General features: G+C 46.7%; 1 protein-coding gene across 1 annotated transcript in view; it reads right to left on the bottom strand.

Annotated features, from left to right (window-relative positions):
- Positions 1-18392, bottom strand: part of PCOLCE (procollagen C-endopeptidase enhancer) — a 146010-nt gene that overhangs the window by 11024 nt on the left and 116594 nt on the right. The window contains exon 6 of the mRNA XM_086946202.1: positions 5784-6229. Coding sequence (XP_086802328.1) covers positions 5784-6229 — 446 coding nt within the window. The remainder of the gene's footprint in view (positions 1-5783; positions 6230-18392) is intronic.

Raw genomic sequence — 18392 nt, 5'->3', positions numbered from 1 at the left:
AGCTGTCTGTCAAGATTAGTTATCTATGTCAAACAACTTTTTTAACTGCTTGTTACAATTTTAAAATTTGTTGTTAATATTTAATATTATGTGTATTAGGGGAAAATTTTGTATGAAATGTATTTTTTCCTTTCTCTCTTTGTATGGTTTTTAAATAAGCCGAATAAAGATATTTTGACTGACTGACTGAAAAAGGCATCTCCATGGGAACGCTAAAACAAGATTCTGCACAGCATGGATTGCTAAGTCCATGCTGTGTAGAAACTGGGAGTGCATACAGACAGGGGGAACAGCATGTGCCCCCCTACATGCATCCTCTTGGCTGAAGCACCAGGAGGCCCTGTAGGGCTGCCTTAGTTTCCTCACGGCTAGCAGTTTCATGCATGAACACCGTCAAGAGACCGCTGGCAGTGAGGAAACTCTTAATATGCTTGGAGGGGCTGCTGAGGCCCTGCTAAGCATATTGCGGCCTCACACGGATGTCCGACTGCTGTAGTAGTAATATGGTGGTCGGACCACTGGTGCGGCGGTCCCCAACCGCCACTGCACCTCCATCACGGGTTCAGCAGTCCATCGTAATCAGGCCCTAAATCTTTCGTACAAAAACTATCTTTTTTATTATTAAAAGGCAAAAACTGATATATTTCGCACATCAATTACAAATGTAATACATATTTTACATGAATACGTCATTTAAAACATTTAATGGAGTCTACCACCTTCTGCAGAAAATTGCGAAACAGGAAGACAAAATCTTACTACAGATCTAATCCTATTCCTAGAAACATATATAATGGCTTCATATTCTATAACAACAGTCCTATCGAATTACGGATAAAAGAGACCAGTCCCTAAAAGGTATTTTTTGGCCCTTATTGTGAGTCTGAAGGAGACTATGTGTGAATAACAGATGGCTAGGACTTTTCTTGTCCCTTTTGGGGGTTCAGTTGGTGTCATAGTCTTTCCTATATGGAAATAGACGCGTTTTGACACATATGTGCTTTAAGGGTCTCCTCAGGACTAGGACATGGGTGTGATCTTTACTTGTATATAAAGAAAAGTAATTTAATCTGTCTAATTAAGGTGCACACCATTGTGGGAAGTGAAGCCATACACTGTATTATGTTGAAGCCTCAAAAAAGGGAGCTGTGATGTATATTTATAGGACCACTCATTGCCCATGGGTTTGCAGTGTTTTGTGTTAGAACTGCACAGTTGGATTTGTGTAACTTTTCACACCTTAGAAATGTTTTACTCTTGGTAACCCAAAGTCTTCTTTGTCAGGACAATATAAAGTGAGAGGTTCATTTCAGAATAGACCCTAGTACCACAACGTGGTAATCACTTGCCTACAAATTTTTTGTGTCCCATCCATTGGTTCTCAATCCGTAGAATCAATGTCAAGTGCAGGAAGCAGATTATTGCTGTGAGAACTGCGGCCGTAGTCCATTCCTTCAACACCGCATGAAGTGAGAATGTACAAGCATGTTACATTTTACATCATGCTGTCTTTTTGCTCATCCCATCTCTTCTGAAATCGTCCTGATGTCTCCTTTTTTTGGACGTTCTCACCTTAGTGACGATGGCAGTGCTGTTGTCTGTGAGATCACACTCACTGTTCTTCAATCATCTCAACATGTTGAAGCCCTTGTTTTGTGTTTTCCAGCATCTCTTTGATGGAAAGAAAATGTCATTGACAAATAGAACTGGTAACTAAATAATTGTTGATTGCTTGATGGTAAAAAATATTAATTAGATGTTCTTGGTACTCATATTTAGGATTGTTCCTTTGATGGGCCCTTTAAATTATTTTATTATGACAACTATTAGTTAAAAGAGTAGATAGTATGGAAACCAGTGGATTGTTCTCAGGTTTGCTGTACTCAGATGCATGAGGTTCCGAAGGTTTGTTTCCATGTGTCTGCAAATACATGAATGATGAAGGTCTGAGCCAGTGCTGTCCTGTATCAGGTTTATGGATGATTCATATCAGAACAGGTACACGACCTTCATCTTTCCATATGAGATCAAGTCTTGGGAGAAGTACAAAATATTGTGATATTTTGTGTAGACCAGAGTCTTTGTTTAAACCAACAGTTGTAATTTAAAGCTCAAGAATCAAGGTTACTTTTATTTTAAATGAAAATGTTTGAGTACTGCTGTTCATTGAGTTTTTTGTTTTATGCCATCCAACACTCTCCATTTTCTATTGATCCTCCATGTTTCGAGATTGAAAAGCATGTTGCCACTTACCATAAACATACTTTTGCTGGCTTCACAAACTTGAAACTCATAGGGGAGATATGCAGAAGACGTAACGACAGAGGCTTGCAGGACTGATACATGGTTCACCCCATTTGGTGCAGAGGACTGTTGTCAACTCAATCAATCAATCAGTTGTAGAGCGCGCTACATACCTGTGAGGGTCTCAAGGCGCTGGGGAGGGGAGGGGGGTCTCTACTGATTGAACAGCCAGGTCTTGAGAAGCCTCCTGAAGGTCAGCAGGTCTTGGGTCAGTCGTAGGCTCAGTGGGAGGGTATTCCAGGTCTTGGCGGCGAGGTGGGAGAAGGATCTCCCGCCAGTGGTTGTTCTTCGGATGCGTGGGACAGTGGCGTTTGAGAGGTCAGCGGAGCGGAGCTGGCGGTTAGGGATGTAGAATGAAAGTCATCTATTGAAGTAAGCTGGGCCAGTCTCGAGTGCCTTGTGAGCGTGGATGAGGAGCTTGAAGGATATCCTCTTGTTGACGGGGAGCCAGTGCAGGTTTCTCAGGTGGGGGTGATGTGGCCGTGGCGTGGGACTTCGAGGATCAGTTGTGCCCAGGCGTTTTGGATGCGTTGCAGACGTTTGAGGAGCTTGGTCGGGGCTCCTGCGTAGAGGGCGTTTCCATAGTAGAGTATGCTGCTGACGAGGGCCTGGGTGACTGTTCTTCTTGTATCTGTCGGGATCCACCTGTAGATCTTGCGGAGCATGCAGAGGGTGTTGAAGCAGGAGGAGGAGACTGTGTTGGCTTGCTTGGTCATGGAGAGCGTTGAGTCGAGGATGATTCCCAGGTTGCGTGTGTGGTCGTGGGTGTCGGGGCTGCCCCCAGTGCCGTCGGTCACCAGGAGTCGTCCCAGGCTGATGAGTTGGAGCCGAGGATGAGGACTTCCATTTTGTCCGAGTTCAGCTTCAGTCGGCTGATCTTCATCCAGTCGGCGAGGGCCTTCAATCCTTCGCGGAGGTTGGCTTTGGCGGTAATGGAGTCCTTGGTGAGGGAGAGGATCAGTTGAGTCTCGTCGGCATAGGAGATTATGCTGAGGTCGTGCTGTCTGGCGCTGTGTGCGAGCGGGGCCATGTAAATGTCGAACAGTGTCGGACTTAGGGAGGATCCCTGGGGTACGCTGCAGATGATCTCGGAGGCTTTGGATCGGAAAGGGGGGAGGTGGATGCTCTGGGTTCTGCCGGAGAGGAAGGAGGTGGTCCATACCAGGGCTTTGTCTTGGATCCCTACGGCGTGGAGGCGTGCGCCTAATGTGCGGTGGCCGACGGTGTCGAAGGCGGCGGAGAGGTCCAGGAGGATGAGGGCTGCGGTCTCACCATTGTCCATCATGGTCTTGATGTCGTCAGTGGCGGCGATGAGGGCGGTTTCCGTGTTGTGGTTGCTGCGGAACCCTGACTGGGAAGGGTCCAGGATTCAGTTTTCTTCGAGGTATCAGGTTAGCTGTCTGTTGCCGATCTTCTCAATGAACTTGGCCGGGAACGGGAGCAGAGAGATGGGCCGGAAGTGCTTGAGGTCTCTAGAGGCTGCCTTGGGTTTTTTGAGTAGGCTCTTGATCTCGGCGTGTTTCCAGCTCTCTGGGAAGGTCGCAGTCTTGAGAGAGAGATTGATGATGTTGCGCAGGTGGGGTGCGATGAAGCTGCTGACTTTGTTGAAAATGTGGTGAGGGAATGGGTCTGGCGGGGAGCCGGAGTGGACTGTGCTCATGGTATTGATGGTGTCATCGATGCTCACGCTGGCCCAGGCTAGCAGCGGGTCGTGATCGATGGTGTGCGGAGAGTCTGTTGTGTTGCTGTCTGTTGGGGCAGTCTGGGTGATGAAGCTGTTGTGGATGTCTGCTGTCTTGCGGTAGAAAAAAAGTGTTGAGGGAGTCGCACAGGGCTTGCGACGGCGGGATGTCGTTTGTGTTGGAGCTGGGGTTGGAGAGTTCTTTCACGATGTTGAAGAACTCCTTGCTGTTGTGTGCGTTGATGTCGGGGGGGGGGCCTTGGAAGGAGGTCCCCTTGGCAGTCCTGATGAGGTGATGGTGGTTGCGGATGGCATCCTTGTGGGTTGCGTGGCTGTCCGGAGTCTGTTCGCTGTGCCATTTCTTCACTAGTTTCCGGCAGGCTCGCTTGGAGGCTAGGAGTTCTGGGGTGAACCAGCTGGCCCTCTTGCTGGTGTCTCTGTTGGGGGGTTTCTTCAGCAGGGCGAGGTTTTTGGCATAGTCGCCAATCCAGCGTGTGAGACTGTGGGCAGCATCGTCGGTGTTGGAGGGTTCGGTGGGTGGGCTGAGAGCGAGGTTTGCGTATTGTTGGTCTTCGGTGATTTTTCTCCAGTAGCGGCGAGGGATCTGTTGGGTGCGGTGGTGTGTGGTGGATTTCTGGAAGGAGAAGTGGATGCAGCGGTGGTCGGTCCAGAGGAGTTCGGTGGTGTGGCTGAAGGAGACGTGGGGGCTAGCGGAGAAGATGGGGTCAAGCGTGTGGCCAGCGGAGTGTGTAGGTGTTGTGACGAGTTGCCTCAGTCCGAGGTTGCCTCCTTCTCAGTGCCACCTTAAGTTTAACACTGGGAACAGACATGTTTGTGTCAAATTCTAGGTTTTGAGGAAACTTTGCTTAATTCTGAGTTTTGCATGCACAATTTTCTGTGGGTAATATCTGAGAGACTTTGCACAACCAAAGTGGAAGCTGTAGTTCTGGTTGCAAAGACTCCTACCTCATGTTATTCCCCATTACAGGGCACGAAACTAAGAATCAGGCACAGAAATTGATTTTCCCTGAATGAGGCTGCAAGTGTAAAAGGGTTTTTATAGATGAGTAATCCTGGCAAACATAGGCCTCCGTGGAACATGCCCCCCTGTGGTTTCAAGATACACAGTCATACATGGATGTGTTTCTCAATGCTCAATCTCAGAATCCATCATGTTCCTGTCATGTCTCTAGTACCTAACTGATTTGGGTTCTCCAAGTGCAAGTAGAATCCTGATAAGCTGAATTTCTTTATTTGGGAGTTTAATATAGCGCCATGTGTCACCTAACGGCGAATAGGGAGCACTGAGTTTTGTGAGATGCTGGCAGACCTCTTCTCCCATGATCAGTTGTCTTTCCTCAGACCTGCTCTTTGTCCCGTCACTCGTTTGTGTGCTGTCGCCTTTTCTTTCTGTCTTAAATAATGATCAGACTCTGTGTGGTTGACATCTTCCTGGTACCCTTACCTGCCTATCTTTTTACCTCTTGCCCTCACAACCCACCTTTGTACATCATCTTTCAGCTAAAACGTTTCAAGTGTGTTGTCTTCTGGCATCGCTGGTTTAGATATTATTTCCTTCTCTGCTTTCCTTCTTGCCTTCCTTCCCCAACCTCCACTGAGTTCCACATGGACAGGACATGCGTGGTAAGGCTGATGATGCCTGCTGCTTAGAAACAGTGCCCTGAGGGGCAGAGTTTGACATAAACCCATCTACTCATGTTTAAGTCTCCTCTAGAGAGATTGATAGTGGAAAGGGCTTACTGTGAGTGGTGGCTATCTGTGTCAGGCTGGCTCTTACCTGGTCCTTCTGCTGTCGTTGTTGGAATTGCTGTGGCGTCGGTTCTTGGCGTCACTTTCTCCCTTCCAGGTCTCACTTGAGACGACTTTGGCACAGCTGTGGTCTTCAACACCTTTGTAGGTTTGGCCATGACTGTTGGCTTTGCCGCTTTGGTTGGCTTTGGCACCTTGGTTGGCTTTGGTGCTTGTGTGGCCTTAGCTTGTGTTGGCTTTGGCAGTTTGCCCGGAGTGGGTTTTGGAGTGGGTTTTACAGGGGTAGGTTTATGTGCAGGCTTTGGCTTATGATCTGGCATGTTTCCAGGTTGTGGCTTAGAGCCAGTGGTAGGGGCCTTCTCCTTGACCTCTGATTTCTCTATCACATTGTACGTTGCGGTGAAACCATCGCCAGTGACACTCAGGTCAGACACGAACTGGACCAGAAGCTCGCTGGAATCGGAATACACTGTGCTAAAGGAGAAGCAAACAATTATACATGAGGATGTGATGAACAGTATCCCAACAGAGTTCAACTGGCATCTGATCCTGCCCTCATTGAAAGAAATATGTCCCAACTCCAGCTGAAGTAGAGACCCAGTGAATAATCAGGAAACTTGGTTTGCACAGTAAACCCCACAAGTCACATCAAATCAATCTTTATACGGATTTATATGCGAATCAAAAAAGAGACCAAGAACAATAATAAAAAAGATTTGACCTATATAATCCACGTACTTTCAGGTTAAACCGGGTATGCCAATCAGCATGTTAAAACTAGAATATTTACAATAAAAAGATAAAAACTGGCTATAGTTAACGAAGTTTTAAAATGCAAGCAGAGAGATGTTTATATACATTAACAGGAGGGTTTTTCCTATTTAAAGCCAAAGACATTCTAGCACAGTGCAAAGAACAAGGGTATCTCAGCTATCCTTGTATTTAACATTATAAAAAGTCCATGGTACTTATAATAATATCTATGATGTCTAAAAGAGGATCAAAAATGGACATATCTCAGCAGCCATTTCAGTTTTCTTTGTATCGTAAACCGCCTAAATAAATTAATGATTGGCCTACGAAGAGCCATTTTCATGTAGACAAGAATCGTACAACACTTGTGCATATTTGACAGTTTTGTTTAGAGAAATAAGGGCCTCCTGGTGCTAAATAACGCCCTGCGACACAAAGAGGGGTCGCACTACAGAAAATTTACAAAACAACATAAAATGAGTTTTTGACTTTATTGCCTTTCCATCACATGGGCATCTCAGTAGATTCCAGGGCCACAGGTCTGTTTTTGGGATGACCACTAAATGATGTATCAGCTCTAGGCGTAATCCAGTCAACAAAAATCTGCTATAGGTGTTTTAATACCTATCACGTAACCTTGTTTCCCCTGTTAGGATTGGCCCATACAGTACCTAGCAATCATAGGTTTTATTATTGCCTGGTTTTCTCGGTATGCAGACAAAACATCGATATTTAAATATCGATATACAATAATATCGAAGTTTAAATATCGATGGGACATAATATAGAAGGTAAGCAATATCGATAGATTTCATATCGATATTAGTAATATCAAAGTGTTAAATATCGATGTCAGTAATATCGATGTTAATAATTTCGATGTTACTAATATCGATTTTTATATTATTTTTGTGTATATTATTATATATTTATAATGTTTTTAATTTATGTTTATGTAATTTTGTATTTTAGTACTGTAGCGGGTTGTGGGTTTATAGGGGAATAGGGTGGGAAGTAATTTAACTATGTTAAATTAATTATGAATTTGTAGAAATTATAAATTGATTTTAATTAATTGGTAATTATTTTTAATTATTTGGTAATTAATTTTAAGTAATTGATTAATTGATAATTATGTTCTGTAGCGGGTTGTGGGTTTATAGGGGAATAGGATGGGAAGTAATTTAATTATGTTAAATTAATTATTTATTAGTAGGAATTGTAAATTAATTTTAATTAATTAATAATTAATGTTAATTAATTGGTAATTTATTTTAATTAATTGATTAATTGATAATTATGTTCTGTAGCGGGTTGTGGGTTTATAGGGGAATAGGGTGGGAAGTAATTTAAATGTAATTAAGGAAAAATGTTTTTTAATTAATTGTTTTGTTAAATATATAATTGTTAATTATTAATTGGTAATTAAATATTATTAAATGGTATTTTTAATATTTTTTTATTTAAATATATTTTGCTAATCATGTTTTTAATAATTATGTATTGGTATTTGTAAATGGTTCATATTTATTTAATAGTTACGTTTTTTATTATTTAAAAAAATACATTTATTTATAAGTATGTTATTTTTACCCCTACGCTATCCAACACTTTCCCTACTGTTGCACTCTCTGGAGTTGGAATAGTAATTGTTACCCCTAGGCTATCCAACACTTTCCCTACTGTTGCACTCTCTGGAGTTGGAATAGTAATTTTTACCCCTACGCTATCCAACACTTTCCCTACTGTTGCACTCTCTGGAGTAGGAATAGTAATTGTTACCCCAACGCTATCCAACACTTTCCCTACTGTTGCACTCTCTGGAGTGGAAATAGTAATTTTTACTCCTACGCCATCCAACACTTTCCCTACTGTTGCACTCTCTGGAGTAGGAATAGTAATTGTTACCCCAACGCTATCCAACACTTTCCCTACTGTTGCACTCTCTGGAGTGGGAATAGTAATTGGTACCCGTACGCTATACAAAATGTATTTAATTCTTTTTATTTGTTTTACATTTTTATTAATTGTTATTTATATTATTATTTGCTGTATATAAATGTATTTGTAATTTATTATATTTTCATTTATTTATAAGTTATTAAAATAATTTATTAGAGGTATTATTAATGAAGTATATACTATGTATGATATCTTTATTATTATTAGTTTTTATTACATTATTTATTAATTTTAAATATAATAATATATATTCAACTATGTTTATTAAATGTATAAGTATTATTTTGTTAATATTCCATGTTTTTTAATTTAAAAACAACGATATTTTTTAAATAAACTATCTTTTTGACATCGATTTTATTTTTTTAATATTTTTTTACTTACCTTGTTAGAGATAGGATCTCGATAATAATGTAATCGATATTTTTGCTGCGATATTTTGGTAGGTAGATATTTTTGTAGTCAATATTTTGTCATAGATTCGGTGTTCTCTACCCTGATCCTTTTTTCTCTCCTGGATAGATTTGATTTCCTTTTTACAAAATTTTTAGGATATTGTGGGGTTCAAAAGGATTAAGATGTTTCTGTAGTTCATGTAATAGGGTATTTACCTACTGGAGCCACGGTATTTTGTCAAAACGGTCCATGCACATGCAGCCCTAATGATCTCCTTAGTATACTTGGTACCCAGTTTTGACCAGATACTTTGCCAGTTCATCAAAGTTTTGAGGTATCTTCTGTGTACTCAATGGCGAGTTCTTTTTGTACTATAAAAGCAGGAGTCGAACTTGGCACTTCCAAAAGCCTACATAGAAATGTTTTCTTGCACCATACCGGGGAACCATAGAAAGCTACTGGGAGACATTTGCTGTTATACAATTTAGCAATTTATCTTTTTGGCGGTGTGTGAGGACAGTCATTTTTTTATATGCCCAGCACCACACAGGAGAAGGTGTAGTGCACCCTTTTTCCACCTTAGAATCGGACACTCATTCAGGGATAGATTATTTTTGCGAGTACTTGTCTTACTTGGAGGCTAGCTCCCCCTGAATACCCCGTAGCCTCTTGTTCCCTCTCCTAGCAATTACTAGGGTTTAGTGTGTGTATATCAATTTAGAGTGGCCTGGATGTGTTAATGAAGAGGAGCGGTTTTTGGCAGACATGGTGTCTCCAGCCCTGCCGCATGATGATTTGCTAACACTGAATCAATTCCTAGAAAATATGGTGGATTCATCATTGAGAATATTTAAGAGCACCTAAATTCATCTCTATCCTCTTGGTCAAATATGAACCACCCTGACAGCCTTGGTCATCGAATCAACTGCTCCTGCATGTTCCTCCTTTCCGGACAGCGTAATGTGGGGGTCAAGTATTCTCCGTTCCTGCATCGACACTCTCTTCCAGTTGTTAGGATCCATTGCTTCTCACTTACTATTCAAAAAAGAGCTTACATCTTTTTATTCAATTCCTGCTTTGCCTAAATCAGCAGTTCTAGGTTGGGCCACTCCTCTGTAAGTCTACTTTTGGAGGATGGTGCGCTTTATAAGAAATCTATACCATCGCATAAGAGGAGCAGTGAGTTTTATTAGTTGCTTGTCCACGCCTTCAATGAACGATCATCCAGTTCTGTAGATGACCTGGTGTAGCCGGTCAAGGATAGCGGGAGAAACAAATATCTGAAGGAACAACCAACAGTGGAGCTGAAACCTAGCTCAGGACTGCAAAGATTTATGGACCTGATTTAGATCTTGGCAGATGGGTTACTCTGTCACAACAGTGAAAGATATCCCGTCCGCCGAAATATAAATTCCATTATATCCTATGGGATATATATTTCAGTGGATAGGATATCCGTCACCGTTGTGATGAAGAAACCCGTCCGCCCTGATCTAACTCGGGCCCTACGTTTTTCTCAACTTCCTGAGCTTTTCATTGCAATGGAGGCTGCATGGATGGTACCTGCTGCCTGACGTGCACCTCCTCAATGGCTGTCACAGGCTACCAGCTCGGTGTTTGAAGTACCATTTACCAAACAGGTAGCCTGCGGGCAAGAATAGCCAGCAGAGAGGGCCGGATGCAACCATCTATTGTAGGGGAAGTACTCCAAGGCTGCAGGAAACCATTACTTTTAGGACAGAGCTGCATACTGCAAGGAGATGGGCAAAGAGAGAGCTGGGCAACTACTTGGGGGTTCAGTTGACCGTCTGGATACTGCATGTGGATTTCTGATTAGTTTTTTTTTCTTTGAGGGTCACTTGCGTTTGACGGATTTGACATAGCCCCCTAACAATAGTTTGGTTGAGGTTTGCTGTAATCCTGATATTCATGGAGTCAGGAGGAGGTGACTTTTCCCCTTTAGCAAGACTCGCAGTAAGAAAGGGGCATAGCCTGCTCATCCCCCGTCCAAGATTCATTCAGGCACCACTGAGAAACCTGTGGATATGAAGGTCCTGTCTCCCTCTGCAATGAGAGGAGAGGCCAAAAGGGAGCCTGGCAGCCCAAGGGCTAGCTGGAAGCACACATGGAAGTCTGCCCTGACCTTCCTCCAGTCACAGCAAGTCTCTGTTATTGTATTAACATCTGTGTGACCTAAAGATGCCACAAGACCACCACCTAGTCGCTGTCCGTCTCCAAGTCCTCAAAGTGCCACAAGACCATCCCTCAGTCACTGCCTGACTCCGAGTCCTCAAAGTGCCACAAGACCATCCCTCGGTCACTGCCTGACGCCGAGTCCTCAATGTGCCACAAGACCATCACTGAGTCACTGCCTGACTTCGAGTCCTCAAAGTGCCACAAGACCATCCCTCGGTCACTGCCCGACGCCGAGTCCTCAAAGTGGCACAAGACCATCACTGAGTCACTGCCTGACTCGGAGTCCTCAAAGTGCCACAAGACCATCCCTCGGTCACTACCTGTCCTCCTCGAGACCTCAAAGTGCCACAAGACCAGCCGTAGTCACTGCCTGACTCCGAGTCCTGAAAGTGCCACAAGACCATTCCTCAGTCACTGCCTGACTCCGAGTCCTCAAAGTGCCACAAGACCATCCCTCGGTCACTGCCTGACTCCGAGTCCTCAAAGTGCCACAAGACCATCCCTCGGTCACTGCCCGACCCCCTCAATTCCTTGTCAGCAGGGATGAAGTCGGCCTCATTAAGTATGTCATATAAACTCCCCTTGCAGCCCTCAGGAGGATGAGGTGTGTGGAAGGAAGTCACAGCAGCTGCACTCAGCTCTAGGGTCTACATCTCCTGACTTGCTGGACTGCATTGCATGGTCATTGAACACTTCGAGCGTTGATTATTCAAATATGACACCACACTGGTTCTCTGGCATCTGACATAACTTTGTATATCAGCCCTGCAAAACCTTTATTTAAGTTAATACATGTCTTATTGTAGCCCACACTTCCCTGTGGAACACTGCTTTGGCACTTTAAAACTCAGCGGTACCTCGCACCGTGTCCTCCCCTAGTCTATTGCTTTAGAAAAACACGTCTTGCCTTTTTAGGCCCATGAGTTGGGGTCTAGCTTCATAAGTCGGATTTCATGGCTCAGCGTAGCGATGCATCCACTGCAGATGTCTGTGTTTGACCCGATGGCCACCGCTTTGAATCCCATCAGCTCTAAAGTTCCAAAGCAGATCCAGAGACCCTTTGAGTTGGACCTCAATATACATTTGATATTCAGCTCCTCTGTACTCCAAGGGGTGAGAGCGCGACACAGACCTGCATGTTATGGTATTTTGGCTCCAGATAGGAACGGTTAACATCAGATGCCCGTGCTTGGAAACTCAGGAGAAGACATTTGGACGAGCCAGGGTTCTGCGAGGTCACAGTATCCTGAATCCGATGTAAAAGTCAAGCTGTTCTTGAAAGGCTAGACAGTTTTCACTTGAGCATGACCCCTCCAGGAGCCAGGGCAAAGGTTTGAATAATGACTTTAAGGTTGCTTTGGAAATCCAGTGCTACAGAGTCCTCGGGTAGGTTTGACTTCTTACGGAGACCAGGATTGCGGAAGAGTAGAAGACAGTATCTTATGTCCGGCGTTTGGCGCAAACATTATTGGAGGACCCCCTAAGATAAGCAGAGTGAATCAGCAGAACTGGACGTAATACTGAAAGGTCACGCATTGTAAGAGCTCAGTCTGTGCATAGGAGCCCTCAGGACTGGGGGAACCCCGGCATCAAAGTGATGGCTCCGGGAATGATGCCGGATTATTGGACGTGACCAAACACTGGTGGAAGAACTGTCCTCTCCTCACTGAGGCAGAAGTGGAGCACTCTCCTGAGCATCCCTTGTGGATGCATCCTACGCTACGTAAAGTAGCGACTGCGTCCTGTAGATAGACCTGGAGCAGCATCACAGACACTACTCTCGCCATTTCAATAACCATAACCTTTCAACATTTGACGAAGTAAGACAAAATACACCAGTGCCCGTAGGACAGTTTTCGACGTATGGCACACCTTGCTTCCAAATTCATGTTAAACCATCCACTCTCTACACCTTGCAAAATATGTCAACACACTGCAGAGCCAGGAATCCGTCAGCCTCAGGCAGCAGTTCCTTTACAACCATCTGCAAGAGACATGAGTAGGGAACTGTCACCCAAAGAAAGACCCACGATGACTGAGAACCCCTCAAAGGTATCGCTTAACGTGAGATATTAAATTCAGCCATTGAAAATACTCCCTGGAGCAGAAACTTAACTCCTTACGAATGACACAGACAATGGGCCTGGTTTAGATCTCGGTGGACGGGTTACTGCGTCACTGCGGTGACAGATATCCCGTCCACCGAAATATAAAACCCGTAGGATATAATGGGATTTATATTTCAGCGGGTGGGATATCCATCACCGTTGTGACGGAGTAACCCTCCTGCCAAGATCTAAAGCAGGCCCTAGATGTGGCTGCTTCTAGCGAGAGCCCCAGAAGCCATTATGCCAGAGTCCCTCACATTTCTTGGATCTGACTGGATCTCACTCAGTCCTGGGAGTCAGTCCAGGAGGTGGTACAGGAAGTGACCGGTAGAAGTCATCATCAGTCACTCGAAGTGAATGCACTGGGCTTCTACAAGAGCGCAAAGGCTGCGAAACTGGTCAACAGATTGAGAAGCTTGGCATGGCTGCTTACCAATGGACCATGGCTGGTTCTTTGAAATGGACTCGGGCTCCAGGCCTGGGCTCCTGGGGAAGAGGACTGTTGAAGTGGGCGCAGGTGGAGGCCAACACCCTCAGTACAGTGCAACAGCGTGCAACGGGTTGAGTAAATGCCAGTTTGGGACGCAATGACTGTAACATTGAAGACAAAACAGAAGACGGACCACCCTGGGCAACTCGGTATTGATGCACGGGGGCTGCTCTAGATTGGGAGTGTACACCTGGGCACCCCTCCAACATACAGGTCTAAGCGACCACTAGTGATAGCTGCTTCCACTACGATGACTTGTTTTCTGACCCCGATAATGGACGCCCTCCATCGCTGCTGCCAGTTTCTGAGCTTGTGACCCCTGGGAATGTGAGGGATAGCTCTGCAGTCTGAGGGTACTCTGCGTGGTAGCTTTCGTCCTGGGGTGCACGCTCCTAACGTCTGTGTAATCTGAGGGACATCCCTGCTGGCTTATGTTCATGTCCGCCGAGATCTACAGAAGGCCCTAGGTCTGTTGGCGGAGGTGTTTTCATGTCAGTTGTTGGGGATATAAAGGGTTGACTGTACATCACCTTTGACCCTAGGTGCCTCTTTAGTGGCTGATTATGAGTCAGGTGAAGTGGAAATATCTCATGGAATTGTACTCAGCCGGATTCCTAGTGGTTTCTTTTTCCAGTTTTACCAGGAGTAGAAGAACCAGAGCCCATTTTTCCATCCGATAATTTGTTTGGAAAATTCACATACAACACACCCCCCACTAGAAAAAAAAACGCACCCTTTCCTTCCCTACTCTCACCACACCCTTCCTCACCCATCACCCCACCGATAGGCCCGTGTATACGCTTACCACCTGCTCTGCTAAATACATATATGTGGTAAGACTGCATGGGATTAAGAGTTGTGTGTGGCTTTACTACTTGGAAAAATTCAGTTCCACGCGGTAATTCCCCATTCCATGGACTCCTACTCATGATTGCACAGTGTCTGTGTGGAATTACCCACCAGTGATAGCACAATTGCATAACGTGAATGCCTGTATTACTTCATGTCTTAAAGGGATTTGTTTCAGAAGCAGTACAGAGACTCCACGCTTTTCCCACGAGACCCCGCATGAACCCGAGGGTCTCCTTGTCCAGGGCGAGGCACTTGAAGAAGGGGCTGCGCTGGCTTGAGAGGGCCTCTCAGTGGACCTGGACTGCCTCTTCCACCAGAGGGCCTCTCAGTGGACCTGGACTGCCTCTTCCACCAGGGGGCCTCTCAGTGGACTTGGACTGCCTCTTCCACCAGAGGGCCTCTCAGTGGACCTGGACTGCCTCTTCCACCAGAGGGCCTCTCAGTGGACTTGGACTGCCTCTTCCACCAGAGGGCCTCTCAGTGGACCTGGACTGCCTCTTCCACCAGAGGGCCTCTCAGTGGACCTGGACTGCCTCTTCCACCAGAGGGCCTCTCAGTGGACTGCCTCTTCCACCAGAGGGCCTCTCAATGGACTTGGACTGCCACTTCCTCCAGAAGGCCTCTCAGTGGACCTGGACTGCCTCTTCCACCAGAGGGCCTCTCAGTGGACCTGGCCTGCCTCTTCCACCAGAGGGCCTATCCGTGGAAGTGGACTGCCTCTTCCACCAGAAGGCCTCTCAGTGGACCTGGATTTCCTCTTCCACCAGAGGGCCTCTCAGTGGACTTGGACTGCCTCTTCCACCAGAGGGCCTCTCAGTGGACTTGGACTGCCTCTTCCACCAGAGGGCCTCTCAGTGGACCTGGACTGCCTCTTCTCCCAGAGGGCCTCTCAGTGGACCTGGACTGCCTCTTCCACCAGAGGGCCTCTCAGTGGACTTGGACTGCCTCTTCCACCAGAGGGCCTCTCAGTGGACCTGGACTGCCTCTTCCACCAGAGGGCCTCTCAGTGGACTTGGCCTGCCTCTTCCACCAGAGGACCTCTCAGTGGACCTGGACTGCCTCTTCCACCAGAGGGCCTCTCAGTGGACCTGGGCTGCCCCTTTCACCAGAGGGCCTATCAGTGGACCTGGACTGCCTCTTCCACCATAGGGCCTCTCAGTGGACCTGGCCTGCCTCTTCCACCAGAGGGCCTCTCAGTGGACCTGGACTGCCTCTTCCACCAGAGGGCCTCTCAGTGGACCTGGACTGCCTCTTCCACCAGAGGGCCTCTCAGTGGACCTGGCCTGCCTCTTCCACCAGAGGGCCTCTCAGTGCACCTGGACTGCCTCTTCCACCAGAGGGCCTCTCAGTGGACCTGGACTGCCTCTTCCACCAGAGGGCCTCTCAGTGCACCTGGGCTGCCCCTTCCACCAGAGGGCCTATCAGTGGAAGTGGACTGCCTCTTCTACCAGAAGGCCTCTCAGTGGACCTGGCCTGCCTCTTCCACCAGAGGGCCTCTCAGTGGACCTGGACTGCCTCTTCCACCAGAGGGCCTCTCAGTGGACTTGGACTGCCTGTTCCACCAGAGGGCCTCTCAGTGGACTTGGACTGCCTCTTCCACCAGTTCTGAGGCACTTCAGCTGAGATACTAAAACGTCTGTCTGTCCTCTGGACGTTTGTCTGGCACCGCTAGTGCAGCACTGCAAGAATAACAGATTTGTAATTCTTCGTTTGAATCCGGTATTGCACCATTGTTCGCTTCTTATTGGAACAGCCTACGGGGGATTCCTTCGATGTGGCTAACATTAGGATGATTTACCCCTTCCATACCTGGTAAACTCAGAGAGAGTGCGGGTGAGGCTCACATGTCTCTTCCAAAGTGAAGGGCCTGGAGCTGAGTAAATGACACTTTTGATTGTGATTAAGTTTACTAATTTTGGCTGTTCACAAAATCAGAGTGTAAGTTGCCCTCTTGCAGGAAATTTACTGCTAGGTTTTGTAAATAGCCGGAAAGTTGTAAACTTACTCAACAGTGTAAATTACTTGAACAATTAAGTTACCTATGTGAATCGGGTCCATACAATATAAAACTTGGCTCTTTAATGCGCCTTCATTTTTTGCTCACCCTTTCTATCGAAAGACAGCTGACTATAGGGCCAAGTCACTTATTTATGAGGGTTTTATAAAGTGCAAACACCCACCCTAAAAGGCTAACTAAGCTGTGTTAAGATGTATTTCTCATTAATGGTAAATACACCAATATACACTCTCATAGACTAATATAAAATGTTGAACAGTCTATTATTAACAATTACCTGTGCTATTGCTTTATCTAATATGGTCATAATAATTTGCAATTCTTCCTGCTCAAGGTTAGCATAGAATGAAGATTTCTTACTAATTATCAGAATTCACTCTGACTCTCTCCATACAGTTGTGGTGATGCTTTGCTTCTCAGCAGGAAAACCCATGAGGTCAGATAACCCTGGCAGATCCTGGAGCAGGGTCTGTGCTGATCCATACATCCAGGCAGGCCCTTCCTTCACTGCCACAGCGGCAGGTAGATCCTGGAGCAGGGTCTGTGCTGATCCATACATCCACACAGGCCCTTCCTTCACTGCCACAGCGGCAGAAGGATCCTGGAGCAGGGTCTGTACTGATCCATACACCCAGACAGGCCCTTCCTTCACTGCCACAGCGGCAGGTAGATCCTGGAGCAGGGTCTGTGCTGATCCATACACCCACACAGGCCCTTCCTTCACTGCCACAGCGGCAGGCAGATCCTGGAGCAGGGTCTGTGCTGATCCATACATCCAGACAGGCCCTTCCTTCACTGCCACAGCGGCAGGCAGATCCTGCAGCCGGGTCTGTACTGATCCATACATCCAGACAGGCCCTTCCTTCACTGCCACAGCGGCAGGCAGATCCTGGAGCAGGGTCTGTACTGATCCATACACCCACACAGGCCCTTCCTTCACTGCCACAGCGGCAGAAGGATCCTGGAGCAGGGTCTGTGCTGATCCATACACCCACACAGGCCCTTCCTTCACTGCCACAGCGGCAGAAGTATCCTGGAGCAGGGTCTGTGCTGATCCATACATCCAGACAGGCCCTTCCTTTACTGCCACAGCGGCAGGTAGATCCTGGAGCAGGGTCTGTGCTGATCCATACATCCACACAGGCCCTTCCTTCACTGCCACAGCGGCAGAAGGATCCTGGAGCAGGGTCTGTACTGATCCATACATCCAGACAGGCCCTTCCTTCACTGCCACAGCGGCAGGTAGATCCTGGAGCAGGGTCTGTGCTGATCCATACATCCAGACAGGCCCTTCCTTCACTGCCACAGCGGCAGGTACATCCTGCAGCCGGGTCTGTGCTGATCCATACATCCACACAGGCCCTTCCTTCACTGCCACAGCGGCAGGCAGATCCTGGAGCAGGGTCTGTGCTGATCCATACACCCAGACAGGCCCTTCCTTCACTGCCACAGCGGCAGGTAGATCCTGCATCCGGGTCTCTGCTGATCCATACATCCAGACAGGCCCTTCCTTCACTGCCACAGCGGCAGAAGGATCCTGGAGCAGGGTCTGTGCTGATCCATACATCCAGACAGGCCCTTCCTTCACTGCCACAGCGGCAGGTAGATCCTGCAGCCGGGTCTGTGCTGATCCATACATCCACACAGGCCCTTCCTTCACTGCCACAGTGGCAGGCAGATCCTGGAGCAGGGTCTGTACTGATCCATACACCCACACAGGCCCTTCCTTCACTGCCACAGCGGCAGAAGGATCCTGGAGCAGGGTCTGTGCTGATCCATACACCCACACAGGCCCTTCCTTCACTGCCACAGCGGCAGAAGGATCCTGGAGCAGGGTCTGTGCTGATCCATACATCCAGACAG

Source organism: Lissotriton vulgaris, chromosome 12 (assembly GCF_964263255.1).
Source record: "Lissotriton vulgaris chromosome 12, aLisVul1.2, whole genome shotgun sequence".
NCBI lineage: Eukaryota > Metazoa > Chordata > Amphibia > Caudata > Salamandridae > Lissotriton > Lissotriton vulgaris.
Note: the sequence above shows the minus strand (reverse complement) of the source record. Positions and strands in the feature narration are given on the sequence as shown.